This window comes from Stigmatopora nigra, chromosome 11, assembly GCF_051989575.1.
Source record: "Stigmatopora nigra isolate UIUO_SnigA chromosome 11, RoL_Snig_1.1, whole genome shotgun sequence".
In the NCBI taxonomy this organism is placed as follows: domain Eukaryota; kingdom Metazoa; phylum Chordata; class Actinopteri; order Syngnathiformes; family Syngnathidae; genus Stigmatopora; species Stigmatopora nigra.
This window is the reverse complement of record NC_135518.1, coordinates 12434543-12453632: the sequence shown is the minus strand read 5'-3', so window position 1 is coordinate 12453632 and position 19090 is coordinate 12434543. Positions and strand designations below refer to the sequence as shown.

Below are 19090 nucleotides of genomic sequence, written 5' to 3'. Positions count from 1 at the left end.
GCTGACATTACTATTGATATAAGTTCAACATTTAATGAAACAGGGAAGTCATGTACTTCTGCAAATATTGTCTATTTCTGTCTGAGACATTGTTCTTCAAGCCTGATGGACCTGCGCAGCTGTTTTTATAGGAGCTTTTTTTGACAGAAAACAACAAATGCAAAGAGAACTTTTCCCAATTTATAATCAATAAAGCATTTGTGAATCCAAAGGAATTTGTGCAGCATCCACAATGGTGAGTGTCATAGATTCTAACGTCTCTACCGTATCACATTTTACATTTGGCAACGCCTATTTTCCCACATTTTCACAATAATTAGCCATTTATTTATGAAATTTCGCCTTGGGAATTAAGCTAAAACTTGATTACATATCCCTCAGACTGCAAACGATGAAGTTATGAAACTGAAAAATCTCAGTTCTTGACTTTAATAACTTTGTACGAGCCACCGCATCCTTTTTATGTCGCTTGCACCACAAGAAATTCAAGTTTCTGACTCGAGGACTTTGTTCCTTTAAATTTGTTTTCTTTTTTAAAACATCTACATCTGTTGGTTTACATATCTAAGTACACTTGTTTATGGAGTAAGATTTTAAAAGTCACTATAGCTCTCATTCCAAAGGCATGGCTTAATCTAACTACTGGACAGAATTGGTACTACACAAATAGCTACTATTATTTGCCTGACTTTGTTTTGTTGTCCATCCACAGCTTGCCACGCGTTGGGTTCAAGTTCTGCTCCTTTGTGTTTGTTTTTGTCCGGCTACCACTGCCAGCAAACCCGATTGGATGCTACCCAAGTTCCCCTGCGCCGTCCAAGTCCGCAATAAAAGCATCATATACAACTGCCAAGACCGAAGACTAGAAAACGTCCCGTACGGAATCACCGGCAACGCCACCGTGCTAAACTTATCGGAAAACAACATCAAGCAAATCAAATCCGATTCCTTTTCCGGCCTCACTAATCTCACCGAACTGGATTTGAGTTGGGTAAACAAGAACCGATTTGTCCGGGTGGACCACAACAGCTTCAAAAATCTAAGCAAACTGGTCGTCCTGAAGCTAAGTGGTGACCACCTGGAGGCGCTGCCCACTACACTACCTTGGGGTTTGGACTATGTGGACTTAACCAGCAACAAGATTGTATCCCTGAATCGAAAAAACTTTACCAGGCTGAAAAGAGTCAGGACGCTATTGCTAGCCAAGAACTGCTACTACTGGAACCCTTGTGGGAAACACATGCAAATCGCAGTGGGTACTTTTGGGGCCATGCACCGGCTGAAAAAACTAGACTTGGGCTACAACAACCTCACTGAGGTCCCCAAAGGCCTTCCCTTGTCATTACATGTACTAAGACTAGAGAGTAACCACATCCAGTACATCTCAGAACGGGACTTTTGCGGTATGGACCAACTGAAAGTCTTAAAAATCCAAGGGAACTGCCCCAGGTGCAGCAACGCCCCCTATCCATGCGTCCCTTGCAAAAACCAGTCTTTAGCAATCCATCCGGATGCCTTTCAAAGTCTAACGCAGTTGAGAGCTTTGAGTCTAGGAGGGAACTCGCTAACTAGCATTAACCCATCCTGGTTCCGGAACTTGACCCAACTGAAAGAGTTGTTCATCTCGTTTAACATGTTAGAGCGAGAAATCACAGGGGAGGCGGGATTTCTGGCATTGCTACCCAACTTGGAAAAAATCGATCTGTCCTTCAACTTCCTAATGCAGCTCTACCCCCAAACTTTAAGACTTTCCGGGAATTTCTCTCGCCTGGAGTCGCTACGAACATTACACTTGGAGGGTTTGGTCTTCCGGGAAATCACCAGCGAGTCGCTCCAACCTCTGTACGAGCTAAAAAACCTCTCGGCGCTCAATTTGGGGACCAATTTCATCATTTACTCGGATTCCAAAGTCTTCAGCAAGTTCCCAAACCTGAGGTTGACGTATTTGTCGGAAAACCGCCTCTTCCCGGCCAAGGTAGGCTCCCCGGCGCCATCTGATCAGCGATGGCCCTCGGCGCTCGCCAGCCACCACCCCCAGTACTTTGAGATCACCCACAGCTTTGTCAAACAAGAATGCTACGATTCAGGTCCGGTACTCAGCCTGAGCGCCAACAATCTTTTCTTCATCACCCCGGAGCAGTTCGAGGGCTACCTGAACATCACCTGCCTCAACCTGTCAGGGAACGGCTTCTCGCAGGCGCTCAACGGCACAGAGTTCACCTCCATCCCGACCTTGACCTATCTGGACTTGTCCTACAACAAGGTGGACCTGGCCTATGACAATGCCTTCAAGGAACTCCAAGATCTGCAAGTGTTGGACATCAGTTACAACTCGCACTACTTCCGTTCCTTCGGCGTGACGCACAATCTCCACTTTCTACGAAATCTGCCGGTCCTGAGGGTGCTAAACATGAGCCACAACGCCATTTCTACATTGACCACCAAGCACATGCACAGTGAATCTCTGTCCGAACTCCAATTCCATGGCAACCTGTTAGGAAACCTGTGGAAAGTGAGGGATGGCTCGTACATAAAACTCTTCTACAATCTAACCAATCTGACCATCCTGGATATATCGGACAACCGTATCACCAAGCTCCCCAACGAGGTCTACGACTTCTTGCCGCGGAATTTGACCACATTGCGCTTGAGTAACAACATGCTCAAGGGTTTCCGATGGGACAAACTGAACAGTTTTCCGCGACTTATGATCCTGGACTTGAGTTTCAACCAGATCGCTAACGTGACCGGCATGAACTTTAACGCCACCGACACATTGCTGACCCTGGACCTGAGCCACAACCAGATCTCCCAATTGGACGACGGCTTCCTACGGGGCGCCAGGAGTCTGTTGACCCTATCTCTGAACTACAACAAACTAAGCCTGGTCAACCAATCCACTTTCCAGACCAGCCCTGACAGTCCCATCAAGAACTTGCTCCTGGGCCATAACCCCTTTCAATGTACCTGTGACATGCTGGACTTCATTCTATGGATCGAGACCAGTGGCGTACACATCCCCCGCCTGACCACAGACGTGACTTGCGACGCCACTGGGAAGCAAACCAACCACATACTCATCTACTTTGACATCAACCAGTGCGTGAATGGAAACCTGGCCTTCTGGCTCTACCTGGTGACCAGTTCCTTGGTCTGCATCTTCATGCTGACTGCCATCAGCGCCCACTTGTTTTACTGGGACGCGTCTTATCTCTTACTTTACGTCAAAGCCAAATTGAGGGGCTACCACTCTCTAAAATCGGACCACAACTCCTACGAGGTCTTCGTAACCTACGATACCAAAGACCCGCAAGTTTCCGACTGGGTCATGAGAAATCTAAGGTTACAGCTAGAGGAGAAGGGGGAAATGTCCTTACCTCTGTGTCTGGAGGACAGAGACTGGTCGCCTGGTGTCCCCCTGGTGGACAATCTCCTCCACAGCATCCAACACAGCCGGAAGACCATGTTTGTGTTGACCGAGGGCTACGTCAAGACCGGGGTCTTCCGTCTGGCCATGTATTTGGCCCATCAGCGACTACTGGACGAAAATGTGGACGTCATCGTCCTGCTGATGCTGGAACCCGTCATGCAGCGGTCTTATTTGTTGCGGCTTCGGCGGAGGCTGTGCGGACGTAGCGTGGTGGAGTGGCCCAAGACGCCGGCTGCCGAGCCTTGGTTTTGGCAGAACCTGAGGAATGTCATTAGGGTGGACAATCAGGTCATGTATAGTAAAACATACACTGGTTATTTCTCCAATAGGTGACCATGCAATGCATGTGACTGGCTTGATAAATGACAACAATGGTCTCAATGATCTGCTATTATTAATCTTTGACCAGGAAATTTTGAGAATTGCATTGCAGGCTTCAATAAATGAAAGTAGGTTAAGTCTATGCCTTTTATGATCCAAAAAAATGGGGGTTATGTGAGCTGGAATAGGCTTGAAATTCATTTTAAATACTTTATAAGTGCAGTTCATCGGCTATACAGTACAATGAAGAAATACTTTTTGTGTTTTTGTTAAGGTTAAAGATGTGCAGTGAACAAAAATGGCATTTGTGCCTGTTTTTGGAGATGAACATCATGTTATTTACCAAAAAGTTAATCAAGGCTAATTGTCATTTCAAAAGGGGGAAACTGTTTTAAGATTAGATGAAAATGGAACTTAATTAGCATGTTTTTAAATGTAGGTGGCTAAAGTATTGTTGAGACAAAGGTCTACAAATATTGGAATGTTTTGACACTGAAATGAATATTTTTACACCATGAATGAATATTTTGAAAAGGAATTGAATGTCTGACTGAGTTTTCTACACACAAACAGCAAGATGTAACGTTGCAGTTACACATTGCGTCCACGGGTAGGCACTGTTGTTACGTTGTCCATTGTTAAAGTGTTTGGGAACCTAAAAACTGTTGTTCTATCCACTAAGAATAGTTGGAAGTAAAACATTTCCTTTTCTGCAGTGGGAGCGAACACAGTTAAATCCCCTGAGAGCAAGACGGAAATCCCCACAATCAAAAAAAGAGAGAAAGATGACTATTATTATTATAATTTTATTGTAAATAAATGCATCACAACACATTGGTGCACATGCCGCATTTCGTTCGCTAATTGCGTTAAATCCAGAATTAAAAAATATAATTAAATGTGAAAAAAGGATGTAAACATCGAGCTGCGCGATGACGTCACATCTCATTTGCATACAGCATCATACTTAACGGCTACTCGCGGAAGTCGATGCCACTTCTCCTACTCCGATTTTGACGTCTTTCTCGTTGCATCGCCAGCAGCTGGTGAGTCAATTTTGTCATCTTTTTCCTTCTATAGGTCTTCTTTTGAAGAAAAAAAGATCTTTTTAGCTCCCATTTTGAACGTTGTCCCAACATTCGTGCTGATCAGGCAAGAGGCTACTTTGATGAAATGAAAAGCTACCCCTAAAAATCCTTAAAACAGGAGAAGAGCTTTGTAAATAATCTTGGAAATATAGTATTTATCAATGTTAGGGTGGTCTTTTTTGGGGGGGGGCTTGGATCTTGAGCAGCTTGCAAGAAAAAAAGGGCGTTGGTTCCTTGTCTGCACGTTTGAGCGTCTTGGTTGGGTCACATGCTGCCTGAGTGCCTTTTCTTTGTTTCTTTGTGCTCCACTTTCACTCTTACTCCTTCTAACTATGCTTTTTTAGTCCTCAAACTAACACTTTTTATGTTGATTCTCTTTTTTGGAAGTCTACGCCATCATGTCTGACAAACCCAGTGTCGATGAAGTCACCAAATTTGACAAAACCAAACTGAAGAAGACTGAGACGCAAGAGAAGAATACACTGCCAACCAAAGAAAGTAAGCTTAGTGCCTTTTTAAAGTCTATAAATGATTAAGTTTGCTTAACAAAATTCATTTTTTGCAGCAATTGAGCAGGAAAAGACTGCATAATGACCAAGATGACGTGCTGTACATTCCACAAGCCCTTTTGAGTGAACTTCACCTGCAATGGCTGGCCAAATGCCATCACCATCGACACTTGGACGCCAATTTTTTGGTCGTTTTTTTGTTTCTGGCACAGCTGAGGAGAATGGCTTGTTCACAAAGGGTCCACAGTCTTTTTTGGGGGGTCTTTTTAGTTTGATTTTTGTGGTGGCAACTTCAGGGAGAGGTAGAGTGGAAACACACCCTATGTTAAGCACACTCGATCGTACCTGGAAATGCTATCACAGAAATGTTTTTTGGTTTTTTTTCAGTTTTTTTTCAGTTTTTTTGTAAATCTGGAATCCATGTTTGTTAAATATGCAAAATAAAATTGTAAAAAATGGGAAGTGGTGTGGAATTTTACTGGTGGGAAGAAAGGTTAAGTGATGACAGTTGTGTAATTTGAGGAAAGTGAACAGCTGTGTTTTAAACAAAGGGTTCTTTTTGGTTTTTGGCCTAGAATGGGATTTTTGTTGCTAACATGCAGTAGACTGCAAATCTAAAAATTGGATAGCATAGCCCCTCCCATTAAGAGAAAAAATGAATGTGATCGAATGACAAAACATCGATGGTTTGTTGTTGTTTTTTAGAACTATTGCATTTATAAATATTTCATAGTTTTTGGACATTGTTTTTAAATTGCTAGTAATTAGATAATCATGCTACATGATTATAGGTTGTAGTTATGTAATGAGGAAGGGTGGGTATTTTATGATACTTGCATTTGATTGGATACTGAAACATATTAAGCTTTTACTTTTTTATCTCCTAAATTCCATATTACAACATTCTTTTTCAATTAAATACTGATTTTTTTTTTAAGATGGGCATATTAAAGATATACTGTATTTCTCAGAGAAACTACAGTTTAATTGACATTAAATTTAAACCAAAACACATTTACTTTGATTGGCAGTTGTCGAACATTTCAATCAATTCAATTTTTGACATTTTGCAAATATTTCTAATAAAATTGGATAATCTACTTAATTAAAAAGTTATCTCCCAATAAAATAGCGTGACAATCAGTTTTTTGCAAAAAGAAAACACTAAAAAGGTCATTGTTTTGCATTGTTGATGCAAAAAAACATTGCTCAATGAGAAATATTACAAGAATACATTATAATGATTAAAACTCATTAAAGAGCTAAAAAAAATCCTAAAACTTCCTACTATTATCTCCCAAAAATCTTAACTTTTCCCCTATTCAACCCATCACTGCCATTTCTGCACTTTTTTAGACAATCCAACAGGCTTAAAAAAATTGCAATGATAGCAGAACGCAATAAAACTTCTGAAAACATCCAACAAGTCAAGTCAGTCTAGCTTTGTGCTTTTTTTTTGTACGTCAGCTGATTGCAAGAAAACCTTCCCTCTGGCTTCGGAAAAGTTTTTGGGGGGGAAGGGAAGGGACGCTTAAAGAATGTTGCTTCCAGTTAAGGCATGTTTTGGGGATGGGCCGCATAACAGTGGCACATTTTTACAAGTGACATTGATAAATATTGTGGTAATTGCAAACCACAAATACAATAATTAAAAAAATTCCCCCTAATAGTCAAAATGTGTCCATTTTAAAAGAAGCAAAAGAGATTGGACATCAATGGCAGACAATAAGTCCAATATTGGAATAAAATAGGGTTTAAAAAAGGCTACTGAGGCTTATACAAGAGTATATTTTCTGACTCTAGAAGAGTCAGATAGCCAGAACAGGAAAAGGAAGCCAGACAAACACAAAAAAAGGAAATGAGTCAGAAAATAACAGCGCAATCGCCAATACGGAGCAAGAGTATTCATATCTTAAGTTCAAGAACAAAGACAAAAGATTGTTGGTTCATTTACAATGTATACATGAAAAGTATGTGAGTGGGTTGTAGGATTAAAAGCCCCCAAAAACGAGGCATTTTTTGGGCGGTCTTTAAAGAAAAGAACACTTCTTCTTTGTCTTCTTGGTGGGAAAATTCTGGGCGGCTATTGTGGGGATAGTCGGATACAAAAGTTGAGGGTGTGAACGCTCAAATCTAAGGATACAATGGATTTATCAAGGGTAGGGGTTTACTCGCCTGACTTGGGGAAGATTAGACGTGGGTTTGAATCCCGGCAGTGAGACTATGAATGGGAATGGTTGCAGATTTTGGTAGAAATGAGTGATTTTGATAAGAAGGATTGGTATTTTGTTACTAGTTCTTTCTGTTGTGCTGTCTTTTGGAGTTGAAAAGTGCAGAGCCAGGAAATGAGCCAATAGGCTGTTGATGTGAAACATAAGAAGTCACTAAATAAGGCAGAAAGAGCGCTGCAGAGAGACGGCACATTCCCCAATGCTTGAATCATATGAACTTGCGAAAAAATGTCTGCAAACAACTTGGAAGAAGTGCTGCTCTTTTTAAAAAAAGAAGCGTTCTACCAAAATAAAAGTTGACTGCCTGCCCATGTGTGTGTATCAAAATAAAAAGGCTGCTTGCAATGGTAATAGCAATGCTGCAATGATCCTGATTTGTGGGTTATTATGGTTGGTGAGCACTTGAAAATTCACAGAACATATCCCACTGTCTACAATGGATGGTTGAAGAGGAATCATTGGATTGGATAACTTAATTCATCCCGTGTTTGGGAGATTTTCATGTCACAATAGCAAGAGAGTGAGAATACAGACACAGAAAAAGACATTTTAGACATAAATAGATAAGTAATAAGTAAGTTAATAAATAAATACATGAATGGACATGATGTGTATGTATGTATATATGTGTATGTGTATGTATGTGTATGTATATGTGTATGTATGTGTATATATATATGTAAAATATGTCATATTCTTCAATGTGTATGTATGTGTATGTATGTATATGTATGTATGTGTATATATATATGTAAAATATGTCATATTCTTCAATGTGTATGTATGTGTATGTATGTCTATGTGTGTATGTGATTGACATGTGCTCTAAAACTGGCTTAATGATTTCAATGCTTTTTTCACTATGTTGACTATATATGTATGTATTGTCCCTATATTAAATAAATCCAACTGAAACAATGGAGAACTGCAAAGATATATTTGGAATGCTCAGAAAAACACTATCCCAATTGAGTAACTTCACATGAACCTATCGACCTTTCTCGGTGTAGTGGACCACCATAACACGTTTGGCTAGATATTGTCTTCCTCCAGGGCACGGACTCTATGTCAATTATATAGGAGAACGCATAGCACAAAACAGGTCTGAACGTAAGACGACAATATCCAAAAAATGCAGTTGACTAATATGGTTCGCCACTGACGTTATAATGAAGCGGTTATGTTCACTTTTTGTTCAAATTGAAATTCTTCGGCCCTTAAACATGTATATTTTTTTTAAGTAGAACTCCTGACTTAGATGGATACGTCCCTGGGGGCGACGTGGCGTAGCCTAATGCGCCGTGACGTGTTCTCGCAAGCTCTCGGCGGCGTAGCATCTCCAGCTGCGACACCCCCCACCCCCCATCGACAACTCCGCGTGTTCGTACTCGAGCGAGTGTATCGAGATTGCGCAAGAATGAATAGATTTGGGACAGAAAGACAGAAGGAAGTGAAGAACCGGGGGGAGGAGGTGGGTTGCGTGACATTTTGGATCATGTGACCTGACATGAGGAAAATGGTGGAGTGCTTCAATAGGTTGTTTGACGGAAGGGTGAACTTGGAGGTTCTTGAGTCGGATTTTTTGAGTTTCGATGCATGTAACCCTGCCGTGAAGCAATTTGTTCTGATGTTGGGTAACAGGAAGTGGCTTTAAAAGCTATAGGTGATGTGTTAAGCTCAGCTGAGGCATTGATTGTACAGTAATCCCTCAAATATTGCGGGTTCACTACACCACGTTTTTTTGTCTTTCTGGAGAAAATATGTTTCGTTAATTACATTTTTTTTGTGAGTTCATAAAAATGTGAAAATCTACACTGAAACTTGCATGCGAAAGCCACTCCCACATCTTGTACTTGCTAGTAGAACTTAGCATTGAAGTAAAAAAATATAAAATTAATTTAAATTTAAAAAAAATGTTTTTAATTTTTTTTTCAAATTAATTAATAAATGAATATATATTTTTTTAAATAGGGGTGTGTCTACTTCATGTTTTTTTGTTTATCACGGACATGTCTAGTCTACATTAACCGCGCTAATCGAGGGATTACTGCAATGGCCAATTCTCCACTCACGTACACGTATATTTTATCATTGAGTCATCTCATTGAAGGCGACATTTTTGAGTGTGCGCGCAAGACGACCATTTCAAGAATGTGGCCGTCGGTCTACATTTGACATGCCTGAACTAGACATTCCCGTAATTGACGGTGTTTTATAATGCTTTCCATAAACACGAAAAAAAAGGTTATTTGATACGTTTGAGTGCACAGATGTAGGGTGGAGTAAGGCCTCCAGATACTATAAAACTGCCTTTAAAGTTGCTCAACTGTACTTCCTTAAATATGCATACCTCTGAGTTGAAGTTAAATCTTAGTTGTTGTTGTATTTTAATATTTATAGCTCATCCACTTATGTGTGTGTGGAGTATATGCAATTTTTGACTACCATGAAAGCGCTTTAATCAGAATTGCAGACTTTCCAGGGATAATACTGCCGAGTTTAGCAATGTCAACAAAGTCAGTCCTTAGCATAACACAGGAAATGAAAATTCTTTTCATTTTCACGAGGCTTTTCAAGACCAACCAACGCACGCTTAAATCCAAACAATGCAAGCCAATAAATATGAAATCAAAAGGACACTTCAGGTTAAGGACACTTTGCTGATTAAATTTAAAAAAAAACATCCATTAAACTCAAGGCCTGGGGGCCAGATTGGGTTCACCGCAAGATTTTATGTGGCCCGAGACAGGAAAAGACTTGCATTGACTTTATATAATAATATTTAATATTGTTTCCTGAGCTTATCTGTTAAAATATCCATTGTCATGTTTATGGTTGACTTTCTCAAGTTAAATATGATATTTTTTGGACTTTTAGACATTTTGCTTTGATTGTTGACACGTTTTCGATCTCGAAATTTCATTGCGCGGTGGTTGGTTGTTCCAGTTGAGAACAAAGATGGAAGTGAAAGTCAGTTCTCCGAAAAAAAAAAAAACACCAGGCGTTGTTTTGTAATGAGGCGCTAAAGGTCAGCATTACACTTGACTTGACATCCCAAAAGTCATGTTTACTTATTAGTATCGTCTCAAACTGAATTAATAAGACGCTATCGAGTATGAAAGTCAATTCGATGGATGGCGAAGGACTTCCATTATCAACTATTTTAAGACACAAACTTTTCTAGACTTCCATTTTCTCCCATTTGAAGTGGTTTGGGCATGAACATTTTATGTGGCGTCTCATTACAGCTGATGCATGTCGTCGTCGTCGTCTCCCGTTGAAAGCAGCAGGATGTGGTTGCGAAGGCGCATTGCAAAATCACCCTTCAACTGTCACATCGTCTCCTTTTATAGTAAAAGCTTGTGAGTGGACCAAATTCTGTCTCATGGTTGACTGCTGTGGGGGCGGGGCTTCTCGTATGATAAGGCCAATGGCATCGTTATCAAATTGGAACTTATTGTTTGGAAGGCTATTAAAGTCGCAATGAGTCGGATTGCCATGTCTACAATATTAAATGGATAAATCTATTTTCAAAGATATAAATATGACTGCCCACTAGCTAGGAAATGCATTAAGGGAATTTGTATTGAACATTTTTCTTTCTAAACTATAAATCCAAACTAACAACAAACCCACTTTGCAATTACCAGAACCAAATGGATGGCCTACCATAAAAAGTATCATATTTGTATTGCGTTGTAGTAAAACTAGGAAGACGAAAAACAACGGAAACATGTTTAAGTGGAGTAAAATCAACAGAAAATATGAATTAAAGCAGTCAGATTCATATCCTTATCTTTTATGGAGCAAAGAACTGCTATCTGTATTGCATGTTGGTTTAGGAATCCCTCTACTGGTTAGCAAGTAGAAGTGCAATGAGAAGAAGAGTACTAATACTATAGTATAGTAAGGAAACAGCTTCCTTTGTCTCAAACAGCAACTTATTTATGGTAAAATGCCATCATGGTTCCACTACCAGTACAAAAAGTAAATAATAACATCTTATAATAGGATTCAATGAAAAATAACTACATTTGAGGGTTAAATATTGATGTTCCCCATTAAAAGCAAGTGAAATAACAGCCTTCAGCACTACAAAGTTCTTGATGCTTTTGACAGTTTTACCACTCGGCTTGAAGTACAAAAAAAACATGAAATTAAGGGTCCAGATGTCTTTTAGCGCCCTTTAAAATGACACTCAAACTACACTGAATAAAACCATACCCTTAGAAAACAAAACCTGCTTCCTTACAACCAAGTAGTCAAAAAAATCTGCCAAATTTATACCACAATAATACTTAACATTATTCTCCTTACTTAAAAAAAAGGACTAAACAGTAATTTGAGCCGATTCATGGTTGGAAAATGACGATTTAAAACTAGTTTACGTCAGATTATCACATGGCTGAAGCTGGTTAGCATTAAAAAATGTAATGGAGTCCATCATGGAGGTTAAACAAGACCAGATGTGGTTTTAAACCGGTTTAGGAAGTGAACTTGGAAGAAGTAAAGGATAAAGCAAACAAATGCATCCCAAATCATTTCCCAGATGACAACAATGTGAGTGTTTTCATCCTTCTTCCAGACTTGGGAATAGGAATTCCATGCCGTCCGTCCATGTATTGGGTTTCAGTGAGTGTAGGAGTCTTAGTAATCCCCCCCCCACCCCCCCACTTGGAAGCCCACCCCTACTTTTTGCAACTAGTACCTCAGTCTTCGGATTTCCAGAGAGGAAAGCTCAAATGATGGGCCCTTGTGTAGTAGCGCTGCAGCTTTGAAAGGAAAAACCTATGTTTTGGAAGTCCATGCCAGCCAGTATCTTAGTAAATTCTATCAAAAAAGACTCTTGCATTGGAGAAATAAAAAGGACGGCGATCTAAAGTCAATTTAAAGGAGAAAGAAGTCCAACTATGAAGCCGTCTACGTTCATCAATGCTCTTTTGTTCGTGTTCCACATCTCCAGTCCAGTTTCAGAAGCCAATAGGTGAGTTTTTCACGAGCATGACTATCTTGCTTTATAATACCTAGGTCAGAGGTGTCAAAGTGACGGCCCGCGGGCCAAGTTTTGGCCCGCCGACTCATTTTTTGGGGCCCGAAAATGTAAATGATGAGTGCTGACTTTCTGTTTTAGGATCAAATTCAAATGAAGAGTATAGTAGATGTATATTACATTTCCTGATTTTTTTCCCCTTTTTAAATCATTAATTGTCATTTTTTAATCCATTTTGTCTGTGTTTTTAGTTCAAAAATTATTTTGTAAAATCTAAAAATATATTTAAAAAAGCTAAAATAAACATTGTTTTACATCTATAAAAAACTGAATATTGAGGGTTTTTAAATCCAGTTCTTTTAATCCATTTATAGAAAAAATATATATAAATACTATAGTCTGACACCATTGACCTATGTGGACCAGAATAGAGACTAATCCATAACTTATCCATTTTCTGTAAATTCCTCGCCCTTATTTGAAATCTCCATCCACCATTTTTAAAAATTCTGCACTATTATAATGTCCCATTTGCACTTTGCCCACTAAATACGTCTAAAAAGCACCTGTCAGTCTCCAGTGGTCTATTTTGGTTATTTCACTCCAGTCTCGGATTCCTCAAGTGCCGCTGCGGACCAGGGAGCTTTTAGGGGGTGCTGAAGAACACCTCAGAAGTGTGCGAGTGTTTTTTGCACGGAGCCCAATGGCTGTCCAATGACTGGTCGTAATAGGCATTCCATTCATAAAAATACTTTATCGACGGGTTAAAAATATATGGGTGTCATTTAATCTCTTGGAGGAAGATACTAGCAGACAAAAACAGAACGCGCTAAAATATCCGATATTTGACAGGATAGAAGAAAAACTACATCATGTACTGTTACACAAAATCTAATAGTTTTCAGAAATCAAACAAAAAAGTAAAATGTCATTTTTCTCATAAAATAAAAACCACTGCAACCGGTAATGAGACGGTGTGTGCAGGAAGCAGGAAAAATGTGATTAGGGTCTTTTTGGGGGGCCCTCTTTAAAAAAAACATCCTGTCTATTTTATGGGGAATCCTACTTTGAACATAGTACGTATTTTGCATAAATCACAAAAGTCTGTCAAATGATGGTAGGCATCTTACCTTGAACTTCTGTGCTTCTCTACAAAAAGGCAGTCGGGGCAAGTTTCTGCCGGAAAGCAAGCAGGTGTGTGTCGCTATGGGAGGAGGTTGGATTGTTGCTATGGCTGGAAGAGAAATGCAAGAGGCCAGTGTCAGGGTAAGAAAGGTCACACACACTCCCATAACATTCACCAGGTATTCTTTTCATGGCAAATGCAGAATTTTCTAATCTTAGAGACTTTGGGGTACTTGTCTAGAACTACACAACCTGCTAACCACCTTTAGTCACTTTTGTATCTACTTATTCATCTGACCACTTATTCATATTGATTACTACTTATTTACTATGTTGACTACTAATTTATTATGTCGACTACTTATCTATGTTGACTCCTACTGCTTCTTATGTTGACTACTTACCTATGAGGACTACTACTTATTTATTATTTTGACTACTACTTAGTTATTATGTTGACTACTTACCAATGCTGACTCCTACTTAGTTATGTTGGTTCCACTTCTTATCTATGTTGATTACTTACCGATGTTGACTACTTACTTATTTTGACTACTACTTATTTATTATTTTGACTCCTACTTAGTTATATATGTTGAATACATATATATGTTGACTACTTACATATGTTGACTACTTATATATGTTGACTACTTATATCTGTAGACTACTTATATATGTACACTACTTATATATGTTGACTACATGTATATGTTGCCTACTCATATATGTAGACTACTTATATATGTACACTACTTATATATGTAGACTACTTATATATGTAGACTACTTATATATGTAGACTACTTATATATGTACACTACTTGTATATGTTGACTACTTATATATGTTGACTACTTATATATGTTGACTACTTATATATGTTGACTACTGTTTGTCCAGCTCAGTGCGAACCACCTTGTAAACACGGCGAATGCGTCGGGCCCAACAAATGCAAGTGCTTCCTGGGCTATGCCGGGAAAACCTGCAATCAGGGTAAATATGAGCTCCAAGTGGAAATAGCTGGGCTACCAAAAAAATGTCCAGAGTCGAACGAATGTGGTTTGGGAGTTGGATTTTTATAAAAATAATAATAAAAAAAACTGCTTCCACATTTCCAGACTGGAACGAATGTGGTTTGATCCCTCGCCCGTGCGAACATCGCTGCATGAACACCCACGGCAGTTACAAATGTTACTGCCTCAACGGATACACTTTGATGCCCGATGGATCCTGTGCCAGTGAGTCCCAGGCGGTGGCCATATTGGACATGGCCAAATGACAATTTTCACATCCGTGTCACGTTAGATTCCAGGACTTGCTCGCTTGCTCATTGCCAGTACGGCTGTGAGGAAATAGACGGGGAGATCCGCTGTCTTTGCCCCTCTGGGGGTCTCCAGTTGGCACCAGATGAGAGGACTTGCATAGGTGAGCATAAAAAAAACATTTTAAAAGACTTTCAAAGGAACAGCTGGACAAATCATTAGTTTAACAAGCGCTGATGTCAGATGTAAAAGAAGACCTTGGCTTGTTTCTATTGTTTACAACTAGTAAAAACCATGATAAAATGTTCTATTATGGCAATTTTGCTAAACTGGTAAGTCATTAAGAGGCAACTAAATTTGCAGTTGTTCCATCGACCCTTGGAAAAATGACAGGGAGACCCTAAAGTCAAAAATATCTTCTTAGTGTCTGGAGTTGTTGTTTCTGAAATCTCCATCTTTTAATAAACTGTGTTGAATTTGCCTTCAGATATCGACGAATGCGCTACCGGAAGCAACCTTTGCCCTTACGATCGGCAATGCGTCAACACTTTTGGCAGCTACTTCTGCAAATGCCGGCAAGGATACGACTTGAAATACGTTCAGGGGAAATACGACTGCGTGGGTAAAGTATCCCCAACGTTGTCTTCACTCAAAAGTCGTCACCAGGGAAGTACGATGAAATATGTCCTCTCCAGATGTTGACGAATGCGCATCCGGTGGTAACAAGTGCAACGCTCAAGCCGTTTGTCTGAACACTGTGGGGTCGTACAAGTGCAAGTGCAAGTCGGGATTCCGGGGGAATGGCTTTGAATGTTCCGGTAAGGTCATAGAAATGTAGACTTAGTCGTCTCTAGGTTTCCGTTGGATAGGTTCTGAATCTTTGGAGATTTTATGATTTTAGCTAGTTGGATTTTGCAGATGTTTGGAGGAGAAAGACAGAAATTGTTAGGATTCTTGAGTAAGATGGGTTTTGGTTTCTGAAGACCAATAGGAAGACTTGTTCAACTTGGTCCAGGTCATGGGTTATTTTGTCTGGGAGAAGATCTTGAAAGTTCCATTTTGTTGTAGTGAAGCTGTTTTATCAGAAGCCGTGGAATGGAAACCAAGGCAATGCTGATCCCTTCTTTAATGGTGAGACTGAGGAATTTTCAGATGAACCGATCCATTAATTGCTTGCTTTGGCAACTCATTTCAACTTTTGCTTGTGGTTATCTTGTCTCATAGAATATTAATTTTGATACATCTGGCCTGGAAATGACCGCATGACCTTTGCACCTCCAATCAACTGAATAAATGCTTTTTGCAAGATTCACATTGCCATAATGTTTTTAACAGCATGTTCAAGTTGGATACCATCTGAAGTCTCGTTCCTTCACAGCTTGGCAATCCGGCGAATTTGATCTGGTTTCTCTTCTTTCTCGTAGCCATCCCGGATTCTCAACTAAGTCCAGGACTTCTGGACGTTCCATTTGGAAATGAGGACATTAGAAATATCATTCCCGAGCCAGTTGAAACCCCGCCTCCAAGGCTCCATATACAACCTTTTAACTACGATGGAGAGCCGACTGTAGTGACCCCAGTGGAAGAACTTCCCGAGGACGAAGACGACAAAGACAACCTTCTAAATCCCAGAGGAGATGTTTTCAGTAAGTGGTCTGTCTTTTGCCTGAATGGGACTTGGACTTTGTGGTCCTCAAAACAATTTAAAAATGTCTTCTAAGTCAACTAAGTGACGTCATTGGAGTTTTTCTTACTGAAGGAATTTAGGAAATGGTCATAAAGCATCTTCAGGTTGAGAAACGACCACCATAGAAGTAGAGCCAAGTAACATAGGCTAACTTAGCATCTGTGAGTACATTTCCAGACTTTTAGTTGTCATGAATTTTAAGTCCAAGTAGCCTTGATCTTGGACCAAAAGAAACAAATAGCCCATCGATACTGACTGGAATATTAAAAATAATGCTCAAGTTGTCAAGAAATGGGTTATAGTGCTCAGAAAACGAAGCATAGTGTGGTCTAAAAGTGAAATGTATCTTACCTGAGGTCAAATTACCCCCAAAATCTAGAGAGGAAACACTAAAGTCTGCAAAAGACGTTACCTAACAAGAGAGAAGACATGCTTTAAGACATCCATCAGCTACTGAACAGGAATTTTAACTTTTGACATGTGTGAGCCAAGGGACACAAGTAGTCCTGTCCTGGATCCGCTTCCAAATACCCCCGAGAGAAGGGTCTTTTATTACAGTTTTGCCCAAAACAGATGTTGTGCAAACAGATGGACTCCAGGGATGGTCTGTCATCAAGTCTGGAGATCTTAGACTAGACCACTTAAGGTGTTCCGCTTCAGTAAGCCCAGCTGTCACTTGCTGTGGAAAAGTCCAAGGTTGTCTACCTGGAGGCCTTCTAGAGCCTGGGGCGGGATGTTAGTCAGTTGTTGGCGACCCAGGACATGAGCGACGAAAGGGGCAGGTCAAAACCTGCTGCTGTTTGAAAGAACTGACTTTTGAATGACGTGTAATTCAGTAACAGTGAACTGACGACCATTTGTTTGCTTTTTTTTTGTAGTATCTGAAGACTTTGAATCCGTTTTTGGTCCAGGAAAGGGAGTCACAGAACTTGGAACCACGCACATTCAGGAAGGTATAAAAAAAAGTTACTTTTCTGTATAATTATGGGATGTAGATTAAGAATTTGTTTTTGTTTTTTTCAAAAGGTAATAGTACTAATGTGATGAGTGGTTGGCATGTCAGGCTCGCAGTTGTGGGGTCGAGGGTTTGATGCCGGGTTGGTCGTTACTGTGTGGAGTTTGCATGTTGTCCTTGGGTTTGTGTGGGTTTGTGTGGGTACTCCGGTTTTCTCCCACATCCCCAAAATATGCATTCTAGCTGGTGGAACGCTCTAAATTGGCCCTATCTATGATTGGCTATGCTTTATCTCCTTGTTCCCAGCCATTGGCTAGTTACTGATTCACTACAGTTAACTAGGATAAGCTCCAGCACCCCCTTGATGAGGATAAGCAGTTCAAAAAATGCATAAACGAAATACTATCGGAAGCAAGTCTAAATATATTCACGGTTCTGCAGGTTTTTATCAGGCAAGATGATTTTTTTGTTTACCAAATTGTATTAATACAACATTTTTTATTTTATTTTCCCCTAGAGTTTATCATGGATTGCAACTTTGATCAGGGGGGATGCGAGTGGGTCCAAGACAAGGCGGATGATATGGACTGGAGTGTCGCATATCATACCAAAGGTAAAAAAAAAAATAAGAATAATGGATACTATCATAGTTTTGCAGAGAGAAAATAGCCCTCCTTCTCCATAGGCGGTGAATACTACATGTCTATGAGTGGTCTACACGGGGAGCCAGAAGATGTAGCCAAGCTCAAATTGCTACTCAGTGACCGAACCCAACAGGGCAGCTTCTGCCTGACCTTTAGCTACCGCGTGGTGGGACATAATGTGGGAACACTGAGGGTGCTACTGGATAACAACTCTTACCCGGTTTGGGAGCAACGACACAGCAGGAACCAGAAATGGCAGACGGAGCTCCTCACCGTGGCCTGGAAAGAAGAAGCACCACAATCAGTGAGTTATTCCATCACCTTGCAAATATACATTTATAAATGATGGATTTTTTTTACAGATTATCTTTGAAGCTGAACGTGGAAAAGGCCTAGCGGGGGAGATTGGATTAGACAATGTGGTGTTGACCTCCGGACCGTGTCAAGATGATGACTCGCCGGGATTTTAAAAATCAATTGTTTGATGGTTATATCAAAAATTGTGATTGCATTTTTTTTCATCTCGAATGACCCTGTTTTGATTGATGTAAACCTTGAAAAATCCTTGATAGTGAAAGGATGAGATCTCTTATTAGGTATAAATGATTAATTTGAATTAGGATTGTTGTTGTGTACTTTGAAATTTAGTGTGATGTCCATTGTTTATTTTAGGAGGGATTAGTTTAATTGAAGTTAGCACAACTTTTTTGTATATTATTATTGCTGTAAATCTTTGCTTTGAATGCCTTAACATTAAAATTCATGTTTTATAACTGGGGTTGCTCTAAATTTTGTCTATTGATAAGATGCTGTTTTGACTAAATTATTACACTATTATTTTTAAT

The 19090-nt window shown here is 39.8% G+C and overlaps 2 protein-coding genes across 2 annotated transcripts; both read left to right on the top strand.

The window, feature by feature from the left end:
* The first annotated feature begins 94 nt into the window (after window positions 1-94).
* On the top strand, window positions 95-18904 carry tlr8a (toll-like receptor 8a). Its single transcript, XM_077728289.1, has 14 exons — window positions 95-235; window positions 713-3759; window positions 13729-13835; window positions 14598-14690; window positions 14816-14935; window positions 15003-15122; window positions 15447-15581; window positions 15655-15782; window positions 16033-16090; window positions 16384-16605; window positions 17525-17599; window positions 18119-18214; window positions 18287-18549; window positions 18608-18904. Exons 1-14 carry the CDS (start codon window positions 233-235, stop codon window positions 18713-18715), a joined length of 4575 nt encoding a protein of 1524 aa, XP_077584415.1. The 5' UTR covers window positions 95-232; the 3' UTR covers window positions 18716-18904.
* Window positions 4644-5810, top strand: tmsb4x (thymosin beta 4 X-linked). The gene is made up of 3 exons (XM_077728288.1): window positions 4644-4797; window positions 5227-5337; window positions 5405-5810. The coding sequence occupies exons 2-3, from the start codon at window positions 5238-5240 to the stop codon at window positions 5428-5430; spliced, it is 126 nt and encodes a 41-aa protein (XP_077584414.1). The 5' UTR covers window positions 4644-4797; window positions 5227-5237; the 3' UTR covers window positions 5431-5810.
* Window positions 18905-19090: the final 186 nt, after the last annotated feature.

What these genes read in the sequence shown, in the direction of transcription:
- tlr8a (XM_077728289.1), top strand. An exon ending in CGGGAAAACCTGCAATCAGG is followed by an intron (nt 14,691 to 14,815) that starts GTAAATATGAGC and finishes CCACATTTCCAG; the next exon opens with ACTGGAACGAATGTGGTTTG. An exon ending in TCCCAGAGGAGATGTTTTCA is followed by an intron (nt 16,606 to 17,524) that starts GTAAGTGGTCTG and finishes TTTTTTTTGTAG; the next exon opens with TATCTGAAGACTTTGAATCC.
- tmsb4x (XM_077728288.1), top strand. Translation starts at nt 5,238, where the DNA reads ATGTCTGACAAACCCAGTGTCGATGAAGTCACCAAATTTGACAAAACC. An exon ending in TACACTGCCAACCAAAGAAA is followed by an intron (nt 5,338 to 5,404) that starts GTAAGCTTAGTG and finishes CATTTTTTGCAG; the next exon opens with CAATTGAGCAGGAAAAGACT.